This window comes from Pleurodeles waltl, chromosome 1_2 (genome assembly GCF_031143425.1).
Source record: "Pleurodeles waltl isolate 20211129_DDA chromosome 1_2, aPleWal1.hap1.20221129, whole genome shotgun sequence".
Classification (NCBI taxonomy): domain Eukaryota; kingdom Metazoa; phylum Chordata; class Amphibia; order Caudata; family Salamandridae; genus Pleurodeles; species Pleurodeles waltl.
Genome location: NC_090437.1, coordinates 1287306523 through 1287323528, shown reverse-complemented (window position 1 = coordinate 1287323528; position 17006 = coordinate 1287306523). Strand labels below are relative to the sequence as shown.

The 17006-nt window shown below is 44.2% G+C and overlaps 1 protein-coding gene across 2 annotated transcripts in view; it reads right to left on the bottom strand.

The window, feature by feature from the left end:
* Positions 1 to 17006, bottom strand: part of ATRN (attractin) — a 670776-nt gene that overhangs the window by 615948 nt on the left and 37822 nt on the right. For both annotated transcript variants that reach the window (XM_069205063.1, XM_069205055.1), the window contains exons 4-5: positions 3369 to 3497; positions 1607 to 1806 (exon numbers count right to left, since the gene is read on the bottom strand). In XM_069205063.1, the coding sequence (XP_069061164.1) occupies positions 1607 to 1806; positions 3369 to 3497 (329 nt within the window). The remainder of the gene's footprint in view (positions 1 to 1606; positions 1807 to 3368; positions 3498 to 17006) is intronic.

Here is a 17006-nt window from a genome sequence, read left to right as displayed (position 1 = left end):
TTTATCTCTGAGAGTTGTTTTCTTTTCTGAAACCAGAAAAGGTTTTTGTTGAACTGTATAACCATTTGTCCAAGAGCTTATTTATGGCCCAAGCTGTGGGCTCCTATTTCTCAAACCAGCAGAGCTTTCTGCAGAGGCCTGTGTAAACAGGAAAAACATGTATTCAAATAAAATGAAATGATGTACAGCCTTTAATCACTGGAAACAAACCGACAGTTGCATTTTCTCTTCTCTGTCTTCACCCAGGACATGCAATGAGAATGCTGTTTTTCAGTGAAATAGAACGCAGGCTTCTCTCATAACTCTGGATGTTGCCAATCAATCAGTGTGAAGGTGTGTTTCACAAAACTGAAAATGGGTTCTCATCAACTGTGCTCTAGTGGTAGACAATGTCCTTGCATCAGACACTTGCATTGTCGACACAGTCAGTGCTTTCATTGACTGTGTTGTGGCCAATGGAGATGTTGTGAAGTTTTTGTTGACTGTTAAGGGGAGGAGTGTTTTGAAAACGCCAAAGCCAGCCTTTGTTTTTGGAACTTCATGGTGCAGCAATGGTCAGTACTATCGCCTTGAGGATGGGCTTTCCTCTCTTGTGGATTTTTTTAAAAGGCTTTTTAGGTGGTTCTTCTTCAGAATCTGCCTTTGTAGGACAGAGTGTGAATGTGCCTTTTTAAAAGATTTAAGAGATTTAGAGGAGTTTTCCCCTTCCTCAATGGAAAGATTGGCATACTCCACTTTTAACTTCTGAAGCCAAAATAACAACCTTGCCTCTCTGTCCTTCAGTGTTTCTGTACAGAAAGTTCTGAAAAAGTACCAGTCCTTTCCTTATGTGCTGGATCAAGGATGAGACGTTTTAAGGCATGCACAAAGTGGGCAACTGCACAGGACCCCCACTTTACAAGAGCCACCCCTGCGAAACTGTACTTGGTCTTTAGTTAATCTATGTCTATTTTATTTCGTTAACTAAATTTCACTTCCTGCACTTATTTATGATTGTCTCTACCCAGTGCCCTTGGCATATTTCAATTAGGTTTAACACATAGTTTAGTATTTTTGCTTCACATGGACTTAAATTAGCAGCAAATTGGTAATAAAATTCAAAGTTTTTCTAAACAGGGCACCCCAAAGTAGGTCTTGCCTGAAGCCCTCAATATCCCTAAAACTACATTGGGTCAATGCAATATATACATTCTTTGTGTGGGTCTTCAGACTTGATGCTTTCCCCCCCCCCCCCAAGGGTTCAACATGCGCGGTAAATAACTAAATCCTTAGGAAATGTTGATCATAATATAATAGTTGTCACTGACTGAACAGAACTCAAGGGGGCTCCATTCACACATGTGGTAAAAATCTAATCTATGGTGGCCTGGCTGAACAGAGGTGAAAGCTCTGTTTTGCTCTGATTGGCCGAGTTTTGGATCTTTTTTAATGATGTGAACAGGCTACTCTTGTGACTTTAAGCAATTCTGTGTATGTTTAACATTGTACTGCTCACGATCTTTACTGTGAGACTCCCAGCTCAAAGTGGTGATAAATCTGCAAGTGCATCTATGAAAGATCCAATACTGGAGAAAGGACATTCCTTTGGTGAGCATAATAAACTTACCTTGCCAGTCCGCATTACACAAACACCCTTTTGTGCCATTGCAGAAACCTCGTTCAGGTTCACCACAGTAATCTGTGCAAAATGGAATATCACAGGATTCTCCTTTCCAGTGTTCTGAGCATTCACATTCAACAAAAGTACTGTTGCTGGTCACCTTGCACTCTCCGTGTCCAGAGCAATTATTGGGGCATGTATTTATGCTGAAATCAAAGCAAAAAAAAAAAAAAAAAAAATTCAATTAAGCATAACTGTTTTGAGACTTGCTTTGACATTATTCTTGGTCTAGAGGATGTCAACCTGGTCAAGCATTTGAGAAACAAGCTTGAAATTGGTCAGGTCAGCTGGAAATCAAACATTTAAAAATAAATAAAAAAATAAAATAAAAAAAGGAGGGACTGTGAAGATTTCCATCACTTCCTAATGTAAGATTCTTTTCTGCAGACTAATGCTAATCAATTTATGTGAGAACAGAAAGTGGACAAATGTTCAATGCAGCCACTGCCCTTTTGCTTCTGTCAGCTATATTTGCTAGAATTTGTAAAAAGGAGCACAGCAAGATTTTCCTCCAAGATCACAAATCCTTTGAAAGCAGAAAGAGTCAGGTGAAGTTGCTTCCTCCACTAGAGAAAAAACAACAAGCTTATGCAGGCAATCTTAAAATGGAAATTAAGATAAACTAAGCTGCAAGTGTTGCAAAACCTAAAAGTTGCACAGTGCTTTGAGTATTTATCACAGTCATGTGCCTCAGAGGGACAGTTTTTCTTTATAGATGAATCTCAGGCTCATTCAAACATCTCCGAAAACTAAAGCGCACACAACGTTTGATATGTATACTCTTACAGTTGCTGCTCATAGTAAAGCCAGGAACCTGCAGAAGCCTCAAGTCACCATATCATGGCAGGCTGGTCCGAGTCATTCGGATGGTGGCACATAAGACAGTAAAACCAAAATTGAAAACACAAAAGCAACTTCCACGCACTTAATAGTTTTGGGAAATACTCTTGTAAAGATCACAGCAGTTGTAATATACAGTGAAAACAATGCTCAAAGCTTCAGCTGATAGTGAATACCTTAACAAAAGAGCTCAGGAAGAAGGGGTAGGAAGGAACAGACAGAGTGGAGGTCTGGGAGGGGATGGTAATATAAGCAAGCAAAGGGAAGGATTTTCAGATTGGACTATAGATTGAAGGGACCATGCACTGAATCATTTTTATGTTGCCAGGAGCAGTAAGAGATGGTTTCCGAGAGGCCGATCTTAAGCATCTGGTCATAAGGTATAGCAACAGTGGATTCAAAACAGATGCATGTCTATGCAGGATGTTATGCTTGATACAAAATGTTTAGAATTTGACTCTGCTTGTGTCACAGCTCTACTGCATTTAGCTTTCTTGGATAGGTCAACAAACATTAGTCCTAAAGTAAATCCTACAAAGTAAATTGCACAGAATAATGTTACAGAACCGAATACTATTGTACTGAAATTGTATCTGCCTGCATTACAGGTTCACTAATTGCCTTTAAGGGAGCACAAGTACGAAGGTTACCAATAAAGGTTACAACAATAAATATATAGGCATTTTGATGTATTGGTCGTCATTCTAATAAAATCATCAAAACAAGCAAGTGTATGGCAATACTTGAGATCGCCATAGAGAAAATGAATTCTCAACAATACTGCATTGCCTTGTACAATCATCAAAATTAGACAGACCAACATATTTTACCGAAGACCTGAAAACTCTGCAGAATACTTATTACTTACTTGTAACTGATGTTAAATCCTGTAAGATTGTAGGCAGCATCACTGAAAAAATGAAGCAACGCATAACCGGAAGTGGCTGCAACTTCTGGTACTGTTTCGTTGTTCCCTCTTTCAGGAATGATAAGTCCACTAAAACATAAAAACAATAATTTATTAAAGAAAATACTTCATAATACACTAAGTTACAACAAGAAAACGGCCCAGAAAAAGGACTAATAGACATGGAGTCATATCTGCAGACAAAAAAGTATTTATGAATGAGCCACCAGAAAAGATGCACTGGATCTCCTCAAACCATACTTAAGTCTGTAAAGATTTCACAAGTACTAGACAGATCACATGAAATAAATATTAAGGTAACTGACGTGTCAAAATAGGTCATTCCAGCGCAGTTTAATAACCTACTGCCTGTATTTGGGATCTGTGAAAGCTCAATTCATTATATGAGCAATAAGGTGAGAGAAAATAACAGAATGAGATCTCTACCATCCACCAAAAGGAGCCTACATTTTAACTGAAAGTACAACAAATTCACAATACACTCCACTGCAGTTCCAAACAAGTACCACAGCAAAAACTGAAATAAAGGCTCTGGAAAAAACATACTTAGATGTCAGATTCAAAACCAGAATCTAGGACCTTAGTGATCACTTCCTCCCCTTGTTGCTTTGCTGCCTCCCTGGTTACCGAATTGCTCACTTTGTTCTTGTGTTATTGCACTCAACCTTGTTTAACTCTACTTTGTTTTATCTTGTTCAACTTGTTTAGTTTTGTACTGCCTTTATTAATTTCTGTTGTTTCTCTGCACGCTCACTTTCCCACCGTTTTTCAGTTGCTTTTTCAAGCCCCATCTCCTTCGCTTCCAGTCCTTGCAGGCCCCGCCCAGGGACCTCCTAGCATCCCTTCCTCCTCCCAGGACCTACGTAATGGAGGCCACAGTGAAGCCACACAGTGAGCACACCACAGGCGCACAAGGGGCAAGCCCGTCTGCGCCCGGACCGCGCCCAGCACCAGGAGCCATGGTTCTCCCGACACACCGATTCACTGCCTCTGAGCTCCGGGCCCTGGTCCTTGGACTCCGCAACAACTGTTGCTGCACTTCTGAAAGATCAAAAGTAGGACCTTTTACCTGCCATCACTCTCTCTTCTCCAGCAACATCAGAGCACACGCACACACAAACACCCCCCCCCTTCCCCGATTGCTGCCACTGACGACATCAGAACCCTCCTCAATCTGGAAGAAACGGCGGCCCTGATCCTCCTTGACCTCTCAGCAGAATTCAACACCATATCCCACCACACCCTTATAAAGAGGCTTAATCACACCAGAATCCAAAGAGTCACCCTTAAATGGATTGCATCCTTCCTCACGGGAAGAACCCAGAGAATCTACCTACCATCTTTCACCTCACAACCCAGGAACATCATCTGCAGTGTCAGTGTCCCTCAAGACTCATCCCTAAGCCCTACACGGTTCAACATCTACATGAACCCCTTGGCCAGCATAGTCAGAATTCACGGAATGAACATTATATTCTATGAAGACATCACAGAGCTCATCTTCACACTACCAGAAGAATCCTCCACCACAAAGGCCAACTTCCGCAGGTGCATGTCGGTCATTGACAACTGGACAACAACAACCACCTAAAACTCAAAACAGACAGAACTGAAGTGCTGATCTACGGGAACAACACCTCCCCGTGGACCGGCTTCTGGTGGCCTACCAAACTAGAACCAGCACCCACTCCGACAGACCATCTTGACAACCTTGGCATCATCCTGGACCGAAAGATCACTGTAAGGAAATGCCTCCTTGGAATGGTTACCCCCTGACTTTTTGCCTTTGCTGATGCTATGTTTTGAATTGAAAGTGTGCTGAGGCCTGCTAACCAGGCCCCAGCACCAGTGTTCTTTCCCTAACCTGTACTTTTGATTCCACAATTGGCACACCCTGGCATCCAGGTAAGTCCCTTGTAACTGGTACCCCTGGTACCAAGGGCCCTGATGCCAGGGAAGGTCTCTAAGGGCTGCAGCATATCTTATGCCACCCTGGGGACCCCTCACTCAGCACAGACACACTGCTTACCAGCTTGTGTGTGCTGGCGAGAACAAAACGAGTAAGTCGACATGGCACTCCCCTCAGGGTGCCATGCCAACCTCACACTGCCTATGCAGTATAGATAAGTCACCCCTCTAGTAGGCCTTACAGCCCTAAGGCAGGGTGCACTATACCATAGGTGAGGGCACCAGTACATGAGTACTGTGCCCCTACAGTGTCTAAGCCAAACCTTAGACATTGTAAGTGCAGGGTAGCCATAAGAGTATATGGTCTGGGAGTCTGTCAAACACGGACTCCACAGCACCATAATGGCTATACTGAAAACTGGGAAGTTTGGTATCAAACTTCTCAGCACAATAAATGCACACTGATGCCAGTGTACATTTTATTGTAAAATACACCCCAGAGGGCACCTTAGAGGTGCCCCCTGAAACCTTAACCGACTATCTGTGTAGGCTGACTAGTTCCAGCAGCCTGCCACAACCGAGACATGTTGCTGGCCCCATGGGGAGAGTGCCTTTGTCACTCTGAGGCCAGTAACAAAGCCTGCACTGGGTGGAGATGCTAACACCTCCCCCAGGCCGGAGCTGTCACACCTGGCGGTGAGCCTCAAAGGCTCACCCCTTTGTGCCAGCACCGCAGGACACTCCAGCTAGTGGAGTTGCCCGCCCCCTCCGGCCACGGCCCCCACTTTTGGCGGCAAGGCCGGAGAAAATAATGAGAATAACAAGGAGGAGTCACTGGCCGGTCAGGACAGCCCCTAAGGTGTCCTGAGCTGAAGTGACTAACTTTTAGAAATCCTCCATCTTGCAGATGGAGGATTCCCCAATAGGATTAGGGATGTGACCCCCTCCCCTTGGGAGGAGGCACAAAGAGGGTGTACCCACCCTCAGGGCTAGTAGCCGTTGGCTACTAACCCCCCAGACCTAAACACGCCCTTAAATTTAGTATTTAAGGGCTCCCCTGAACCTAAGAATTTAGATTCCTGAAACTACAAGAAGAAGACTGCTGAGCTGAAAAACCCCTGCAGAGGAAGAACAGAAGACACCAACTACTTTGGCCCCAGTCCTACCGGCCTGTCTCCTGCCTTCCAAAGAACCCTGCTCCAGCGACGCTTTCCAAGGGACCAGCGACCTCTGAATCCTCTGAGGACTGCCCGACTTCAAGAAAGACAAGAAACTCCCGAGGACAGCGGCACTGCTCCAAAAGAACTGCAACTTTGTTTCAAGGAGAAGATTTAAAGACCCCTGCAACTCCCAGCAAGAAGCGTGAGACTTGCAACACTGCACCCGGCGACCCCGACTCGACTGGTGGAGAACCAACACCTCAGGGAGGACCCTCCGACGACTCCGAGACCGTGAGTAACCAAAGTTGTCCCCCCTGACCCCCCACAGCGACGCCTGCAGAGGGAATCCCGAGGTTCCCCCTGACCGCGACTGCCTGAACTCCATTTCCCGACGGCTGGAAAAGACCCTGCACCCGCAGCCCCCAGCACCTAAAGGAACGGAACTCCTGTGCAGGAGTGACCCCCAGGTGGCCCTCTCCCTTGCCCAGGTGGTGGCTACCCTGAGGAGCCCCCCCCTTGTCTGCCTGCACCGCTAAAGAGATCCCTTTATCTCTCATTGAAAACCATTGAAAACCCGACGCGTGTTTGCACACTGCACCCGGCCGCCCCCGCGCTGCTGAGGGTGTACTTTTTGTGCTGACTTGTGTCCCCCCCGGTGCCCTACAAAACCCCCCTGGTCTGCCCTCCGAAGACGCGGGTTCTTGCCTGCTGGCAGACCGGAACCGGGGCACCCCCTTTTCTCCACTGCAGCCTATGCGTTTTGGGCACCTCTTTGACCTCTGCACCTGACCGGCCCTGAGCTGCTGGTGTGGTAACTGTGGGGTTGCTCTGAACCCCCAACGGTGGGCTACCTTGGACCCAAACCTGAGACTTGTAAGTGATTTACTTACCTGACAAAACTAACAAAAACTTACTTCCCCCAGGAACTGTGAAAATTGCACTGTGTCCACTTTTAAAACAGCTTATTGTGTTTTATGTAAAAAGTATACATGCTAATGTAATGATTTAAAGTCCCTAAAGTACTTACCTGCAATACCTTTCAAATGAGATATTACATGTAGAAATTGAACCTGTGGTTCTTAAAATAAACTAAGAAAAGATATTTTTCTATAACAAAACCTATTGGCTGGATTTGTCTCCGAGTGTGTGTTGCTCATTTATTGCCTGTGTGTATGTACAACAAATGCTTAACACTACTCCTTTGATAAGCCTACTGCTCGACCACACTACCACAAAATAGAGCATTAGTATTATCTCTTTTTGCCACTATCTTACCTCTAAGGGGAACCCTTGGACTCTGTGCATGCTATTCCTTACTTTGAAATAGCACATACAGAGCCAACTTCCTACAATCACCATGAAAAACCTGATCAACGCAGTCTCTTCCACCTCCTCCCTCAGTCTTCGCATACTCCATAAGATCGTCAACACTGATGAACAGTCACTCAAGCACTTGTCACCAGCTGTCTGGATTACGGCAACATACACTATGTAAGAATCACCATGCACCCCCTGAAGAGACTACAGACCATACAAAATTCAGCAGCCAGACTCATCTTCGACCTCTCCAAACAGACCAGCAAAACTACCACCCACCCCATATAGGTCCACTGGCTCGCCATTCAGAAGAGATGTCAATTTAAGATGCTGATCACCACCTACAAGGCCCTTCACAATCAAGAACCAACATACAGCAACCACAGCTTGAACTTTCACCCAGCCTCCATGATACCTGCACTCCGCTCTTCCTTGTACCCCTCCAAACACAATTCCCCCCCCCCACACACACACAACTCCCCCCCCTACCAATCCATTGAAGCAACAGTGGAGGATGCTCCTTCTCTTACCTTGCGATGAAACCCTGCAACGCCCCTGCTACACCTACGGACCTAATCCTCTCTTCTGGAATTCAGGAAATGACTAAAGACCTATCTGTTAAACTGAAACCCTTAGCAGCTATGTTCTCAGTGCCTGCATACCCTCACAGGTTATTAGCTGCACTCTATAAGTCCTGTTTGACTATATAATTGATAGGTTGAGGACACTATTGGTAGTCAGACAAAACTGCTATAAATACACATAGGAAAATGAGCCAGGAACAGCAACCCAAAAATCACTAAAAGAAAAAGGAAAAAAAAAAAAAGGAACAATGGCAAGAGAATCAAAGCAATTCTGATGCATGCTTTACAACAGTATTTTTGAATTACAAGTTCTCATTTGGAATATTGTCTTAACTGAATTTTTTTAAATCAATTATATTTACACTATAAGTTTGTATTTGACTTCAGTGAGAATTTATTCATAACCAATGAATGTTTTTTTTATATTTCGACCACTCTAACGGGAACACACAAACTTCTCATACTTTCTTTATCCTGAACTCTAAAGAGGATTTACCTATTCAGAACAAGAAATAGATGAGACCAAGCCTTACCACAATTAGGACTATAAACTTCGAATGTGATAGCTGTCTCAAAAAATGGCCCAGGGCAGTAAGTATAAATGAAACAGCATGACCGATTTTCAATTCAGCTCAAAGAGTACAGTAAATGAAAGAAAGAAAAAAATCCACAATTAGTTATGATCAACAATAAGATAGGCACTCACCCAAACGTTTGTAAGCTAAATATAGATCCTACAGTATGTAGGGAGTTTCTACAAGTGTTCACGATTTTAACTGGTTCTGTGCCGCGGACGTAATAGTTGCGTCCCGCGGCACAGTGCTCCTGTGCCGAGGACATAACCATTACGTCCCGGCTCCAGAGCTCGGCGGGAGCGCTCGCTCTGTGGGCTTCCCTCCCACCCACCAGGGCAGGGATGGAGAAGCCCTTCCCCTTCCACCCCCACCCCCACCCCCCTCTAATGACATCAGCGCATGATTGCACGCTGACATCATTAGAGAGTGCTGGTTGCGCTGGAAGACATATGTTCCAGCGCGCGTTAGGAGGAAGAGGGGAGTTTTTCCTCCGGCCGGGGGGATTGCAAACCCTTAGGGGCAGATCGGCCTATTATTTTAGGGGTGATTTGCCCCAAGGGGAGGGCAGGAACCACTGGAACACCAGGGATTTATTTCTTTGGGGGGTGGGAGCGACCCCCTTGGCCCCCCCCTTGCCCATTTCTGCCCCCCTTGGTGGCAGATCAGCCTATTTCTTTAGGCCCATCTGCCACCGGGGGCAGAAGCCACTTAGGCACCAGGGATAGTGGGTGTGTCTTTTTTTGTTTTTTGGTAGGGGAGGGGTGGCCCCTTGGGCAAGGGTTGCTCCCCATGGGGGCACACTACTAAAGGTCTTTTCTGTCCCCCTAGTGGTACATAGGCCTATTTTTTTGTCATTGCCACTTAGGCACCAATTTCTAAATGCTTGATGGTGGGGTGTTTGTCAACTGGAGAAGAATTGCATTTGTGATTATAACAGTTTATTTCTCCTTTTTGTTCTAGTTCAAAGCTTGTGCTTCCTTTGTTGTGGCTCCTTGCAGTTTTGGTAGTGGTTGACCTGCGGTTCGCGTAACTGCATGTTTTAGGTAATTAAAACCAAGGAGTATTATTGCCATGCATGAATGACATGCTTGTAGGTGGTGTACTAAACGCAGGAATGTGTGTGAAATTGTCCTTAGATTTGTGCACAATGATATTTGTGTTGTCTTATGTCTAATTTGTTTTTCTTTTTTTCTTTTTAGTGGAATATCATTGGTGATTACTGTGTCTGTGCAGAGTAGTTGCTGCTGAGAAGGATTTTCCAGCAAGTGAGTGGTAGAGTTTTTCAGTACATAACTCTTTGTGATAAAACCACACTTTGTTTATTACTCATCTTACACAGGGCTGGTTGTTCGTGGTGCATTTGTCCAGTCACTTTTCGTAGGAAGGTTCACAGCTAGCCACAGGATGACCACTCAGCAGGTTGTTGGTATGCTTTTTGAGTCATTGTCGGATCATGATTACGACTAACTTTGCATCTGAGGCAGAGGAGGAAGTGAGAGATTCTGGCAGTGAAGTTTGTCGGGCAGGAATCTTCCAATGAGGAAGCCACTCTCAGTGCAGATGAAGGGCCTGTTTTAGAGGAGAACACCAATGTGCCAATAGTGCAGCAACCTGGGGCTGAAAGGTTTCCCATTGGAAGACCTAAATTCTAGGTTGCCCCAAATATGGAGCAGCCAGAGCTGCCTGCCTTTACTGGTCTCCTGGGGTGTAGAGTCAATACAGAGAACTTTAGGTCTGTCAATTTCTTTCAGTTGTTTATGGACAATGTGTTTTTGGAAGGGATGGTTGAGCAGCCAAATATGTATACAGAGCAGTATTTGAGGGACAACGCTGCCACACTTAGGCCACACTCTAGAGCTACCCAGTGGAATCCCACAAATTTGGAAGTGATGAAAGTTTTTTGGTTTGACTTTTTTGACGGGTTTGATGAGGAAGCCGTGAGTGGCTTCTTATTGGTCTACTAGTCCCTTAATGGCAACAGCTATATTTCCTGCAACCATGAGTCGTAATAGTTATTTGCTTCTTCTTTGGATGCTACATTTTGTTGACAGTGCTTTAGCCTTGCCACAAGATCACCCTGATTCTGAACGTCTTTTTAAGAATATGCCTGTCCTTGATCATTTTGTAGATCGGTTTCCAGAGGTTTATGTTCCAGGCATGGAAATAGCTGTGGACGACTCTTTGGTCCTGTTCATACGTTGTTTGGTTTTTAGGCAGTACGTTTCTAGCAAGAGGGCACGGTATGGAATTAAATTGTATATGCTGTCTGAAAGTAGTACAGGATATGTGTATAATTTCCAGGTCTACACTGGTTAGGATTCCAGTACTAACCCCCCCGGTTGTCCGCCCACTTTTGGAGTTAGTAAGAAAATTATGTGGGAACTTGGTAGATGACTGTTTAACAAAGGTCACCATTTGTATGTAGTTAATTTCTACAGTGGAGTGCAGTTGTTCAAGGAATTGTTTAGGGTGGACACTGTTGCGTGTGGCACAATTCGTTGTAACCGGAAAGGCTATCCAAGGGAGCTGGTCTGTAAAAAACTTGAGGGGACAGTGCAGTGCCTTGCAGAATGATGAGCTGCTAGCGCTGGAATTTACAGACAGGAGGGATGTCTAGATGCTAAGTAACATCCATGATGAGAGTACTTCCCCATGACTATTTGTGGCCAGGTTGTCGAAGTGCGCGAACCTGTGTGCATTTTAGATTATAATAGGCACATGGGAGGTGTAGATTTGATCAGAGGTTGGAACCTTATACTGCTGTTTTTAAGTCTTACGTTTGGTATATGATGTTAGCAATTCACCTGTTCCACTTGGCAACTTTTAATGCTTTTATTGTGTTCAAGTATAAGTCTCCAGAGTCAAAGATGACATTTATGAAATATCAGGAGTCAGTGATAGAGAGCCTTATTGTGGTGGAACAGGCAAGAGTTCCTAGAGAAGCAGTGGTGGAGGATGTGGCTAGATTGAAAGATCGTACTTTGCTGAGCACATTCCTCCCACGCCCAAAAAAGACTTTCCAGCTAAGAAATGTAGAGTCTGTGCTCGAAGAGCTATCCGGAGGGAGACTTGAATGTACTGCTCAGATTGTCCTTCGAAGCCTGGGCTGTGTGTGGGTGGCTGTTTCAGGAATTACCACACCCAGAAGAATTACTGGGAACTACTGTGAGCGTAAACTGCCGGTTTTATATTTACATGTTTTCAGTTTCATGGTTGGCATTTTTGTCATGTATTTAGTTAGAGCTTTGGTGCTTGTAGTTGTGTACTTATTTCTAATTAGTTAGTGGTTTCTTTGTTGTTAAAAAAAAAAAAAGTTATGGTATTGTGCGTGGAGAGGCTGGTTGTGTAAATATTGACTTGCTGTTGGCTACTGCAACACACTGTCAGCCAAACACCAGTCCACACTCTCCCATCAGCCTGTGTGATTGCTGTATCAGGCATGTGGTTGTATGTAAGTGATGGGCCCTTGAGTGGCGCTGTCTGTTGATGCAAGTGTTGTAATGTGCTGTGACCGTGGCTGGCGGAGTGAACGGTCTTGTGCATGTCATGTATGAAAGGTGAGTGAATGGACTGTAAAGCGGTTGGTGCCTTGAAGTGCTTTACAGCTCATGAGCTGTGAGTCATTGGTTCAGTTTTTTGGCCTTTCAGTTATTAACAGTGCATTTCATTTTTGTGAAATCTCCTGTTAATAAAATGTGATCTACTGAACCATCACTCATTCTCGTGCCAAATCCAACCAGTATGTGTGGTAAAAATGACAAAACCTGCTCCGCTGTAATCAGGTGTCGCAGCACACCTGTGACACGCTAGGTGTTTCGGGTGGGTCCCCGATGATGAAGCATGCCACCAACTTGGCTGGTGGGTGAGGGGTCTTTTTAACATAACCTGGCCACAAATCATTACTACACCCCCTGGATGGAGAAGGCAGGGTGGTGACATTTTGGGACCTCTTTGACAATGGTACCTTTATGCCCTAAGCAGACATTATGGAGCTTTCCTCTCTGGGCCAATTCTTAATTTATCATGCTACTCGCCGATTAATGTGGGACACTTGGGGCACCGGTGACGTGGAACAGAAGCAGTCACCCATGCTTCACACACTATTATCAGACATTAGCCAGGGGAAGGTAATATCATTGTAAGTAGCCCTGTCTGCGAACGTTACCACAAATATGGAGGCAGCGCTTACTAGATTGAACTCCTTTCTTCCGCAACCATAAACACTGAAAACATGGACAAGAGCTCTCCAACAAATGATGGCCTCACGTAATTCCAGATTTCCCTTCACTCAGTTTAATTTCATCCATCATGCATACTTATCCCTGCAGCACATTAAAAGCATGCTTCTAGATGCCCGAGATGCAGATTAGATGAGGCAGGGTTTTATCACATGGTGTGGGACTTCCCCCCACTGCTGAACACGTGGCACATCATCACCGGTCAAGTCCATGAACTAATGGAACACTCACTGGCCCCCTAATCTCCCCCCCCCCACTCCCCCCCCCCCCCCCGAGTCATCCTTATTGGGAATTCTCCCCAAAGCCAAAGGAGTCATATCTTCACAGATTGGTTGACCAAGCATTTATTTTGTTTAAACGCCAAATTGCTATGCAGTGGAAGGTTCAGTGGAAGGTGCCCCTACCACTCAAAGACCTCCAAATGGCTTCAATTAGAAATAGTATGGGCAAGAGCAGAAGCCAGAGTACTCCAAACCCCATGTGGCAGGGGCCAGTTGCGCCCAGGGAGTGAAAACTGGGATGTATATGTAGTGAAAATTGAAGCTAAAAACAACATCCGTGATACAGTGCTGCTCGCACTAGATGCAGTGAATTAGTAATACCAGCAGACCACATTGTGGAGCACTGTGTGTGTAATCCTGCCTGCTTGTGTTTCTACATGCTTGTTCTCAACCACAACTTGCAACACTTACTCTTGACCCAACCAACTTGCCCACTCATACTACCATGCCCTGACACACTTAAAGCTCACCTACACTATAGTCACATTCATCCAACATATGCATTGATACTGATGTTTATGTATTGCAATATTGGATGATGACTGTACTTATCGGACTTTATTATGCTTTGGAATATGGCTGTGCACTCAACTGCAGAATGGGAGATCCCTTCCTGGTTGTACTCCCGATCCGCCCTGTGGCTTCACCCCTGACACTGCGATCGTTATTGCTGATGTATTATGAAAACAATAAAACAGATTTACAGAAAAAAAAAATGCATGGAAAAGATGCATTTTAGCGCTGCCCGGACGCACAATTACGCATGGAACTTATGGACATACATTTTGCTGAAATGAAAAGGCTACTAAGAAGCAGTCTGTGGTCCCATATCCTGGTTTCAGTTGCAAATAAAACAGAACCACAATAAACCTTGTAAAAGTGGAAATTATTAACAAGTTAACTGTGACCAGAATATTAATTTACAACTTAAGTACTCAACAATGCATTTCAAACAACATATCAACAGCGCACTAGTTTCTTAAAATTATGCCGCACACCAAGATAAGGTAAGGCATGAACTAAACTGTCTGCAAGTGAATGGAAAGCGCAATAAATAGACCACGTTTCGTACACTCTGTGGGAATACATTTTTTAACTCTTGCCTACAGCTGTTCGCGGTCTGTCGGCGTACATCCATTGTGAGCAATATTAATAGTTACAGTCATTGCTTACTACTGGTTGACTTTCTTGGCAATCTCATTTGCTTCTTATTGGATGGCTTTCATCTCTATTCTTTGGTCAGTCTTCCCCGGAGGATGTTTTTTTCCCATCCTTATGAGTAAATGAGTTAATCCTTCAGCTGCTTATATTCAATGAGCTACTTTATTTTTTGCGGAGCATTTCACGTGTGTGTTCTCTTGCTCTCTCCACTGAACGCACTACCCCACTCACAATTACCATCTCCACGCTCTACGTGTTGCTCCGCCCAACCTCACCTCTGTTGCTCCCCTGCCCCTCCACATGCTGCTTGCTTTGGTCTTTAACTAGCACCTCTATACTATCACACCCTTTCCTTACTTAACCTGGTAGATGCTCTTTCTTTAAACCCCCAACTCCTTCAGTTATTCTCCATCCTAATCTAAATCTTTAGTTTTTACAAACGTTTTAGTAGGAACCAGCAGCAAGAACACTTGACATCTTGGAACAAACAGTAATTCAACTAAAAAACAAAATGGCCATTCGTGTCATGATGAATATACATGCATGGTGAAACATGTATGAGCATTGATGCTCCGGCATTGTCGCTTTATCACACATAGATGTGCATGGGCAAGTATGAATTATTGAGCTTCTTGTTGCTTTTTGTTAGTGCTGAAAACTTTTTTGGTCTCTCTGCTGAAGCATCATTAGCAAAGACCACTGGCAAAGCCAAAGGGTTTGTACTTGCGTAGCCAAAAGAAGAGACCAATTTGCCTTGTAAAATACTTATTAAACCATGCAAAGAGCATGTTCTAAATTGATGCGAGTCAAAGCCTAATTCAGTTTAATCACCATTAAATACCTGGCACATGAAATAAAAACAAACTGTGTAGTATCATGCAGATCTTTACAGGAGCAACATAACACCAACACGTATGTGTCTTGCAAACAATATTTTGAGTGCAAATACAAAAGAGAAAGGGGAAAATGATTTACTCCTACCCAGATACAAACATCCATGTGTCACTATTTTGAGTATGCTTTGATGCTCAGTTCTTCTTATAAGAAATCTCTACAAATGCTAGGATTCTAGGGTCAGACTACAGCAATAAAACTGGGCAGAAGAATCATAGTGAACCTCCTAGACTCTCAAGCATTACATTATTTGTAGTGGTGGATTTGATTCAATGATTGACAACGGTCAAGTAAGCAGAAAGACAACGTGTGGTGGCTCTACAATAATTCACTGGCCCTTGTTAGCAGCTTGGCAGATAGTTATCACAGGGGGAAGAGGAGTGTTTCATTATGTCAGATAGTAGCCTGGTGATCCTGCACCCTAAATTACAGGCTATGGGCATAGCAGGACTCCTCTGAACCCAGTAAAACTGCAGGAACCTCCAGGCAGGGGACTGCAGACTGGCCCCAGCCACAATCTCTCATCCTCCTATGCTACATGTGAGAAAGAGTGAGGGCCCATTTAACATTCCACCCATTAAACGTGAATCCAACCCTCGTGGCCATCACCTTCCCAAACACCCACCCTTCTGTCGTTCCTATTCTCAGAATTCTCAAATGCTCACTTGTACTGCCTTGTTCGCTAATGAGCAATGTACATCACTTCTGTACTGCCTTCCTCATCTCATCTTTGCCCCTTTTCTTTGAATAAAGCTTAAAAAAATGTCTTCAACGAGGAGCAAATTTATAGGTATGGGGAAAACAGACAAATTGTGCTTGCCTACATATCAAATCCATAACCCATTTCATTGGCCTGTAGTAAGTTTATATAAAGAGGTACAAGTGCTGGAAATGCACAAGGCAATGTTTTTTTTTTTTTTTTACATCTCGAATAAGTGATGTTCTCAATATATCCAGAAGCTTTAAGTCCACAGCTTTCAAGATTTGCCTGTTCATAATGAAATACTTTAACAAGAAAATAAAAAGCAGGCATGTAAACCATGTGAAAGACACATTTATTTAATGCAGAAAGGGGAAAAAAGCAGCACAAACATCTCCCTAAAAAAATATTGTAAGGAAATGCCTCCTTGGCATGGTTGCCCCCTGACTTTTTGCCTTTGCTGATGCTATGTTTACAATTGAAAGTGTGCTGAGGCCTGCTAACCAGGCCCCAGCACCAGTGTTCTTTCCCTAACCTGTACTTTTGTATCCACAATTGGCAGACCCTGGCATCCAGATAAGTCCCTTGTAACTGGTACTTCTAGTACCAAGGGCCCTGATGCCAAGGAAGGTCTCTAAGGGCTGCAGCATGTCTTATGCCACCCTGGAGACCTCTCACTCAGCACAGACACACTGCTTGCCAGCTTGTGTGTGCTAGTGAGGACAAAACGAGTAAGTCGACATGGCACTCCCCTCAGGGT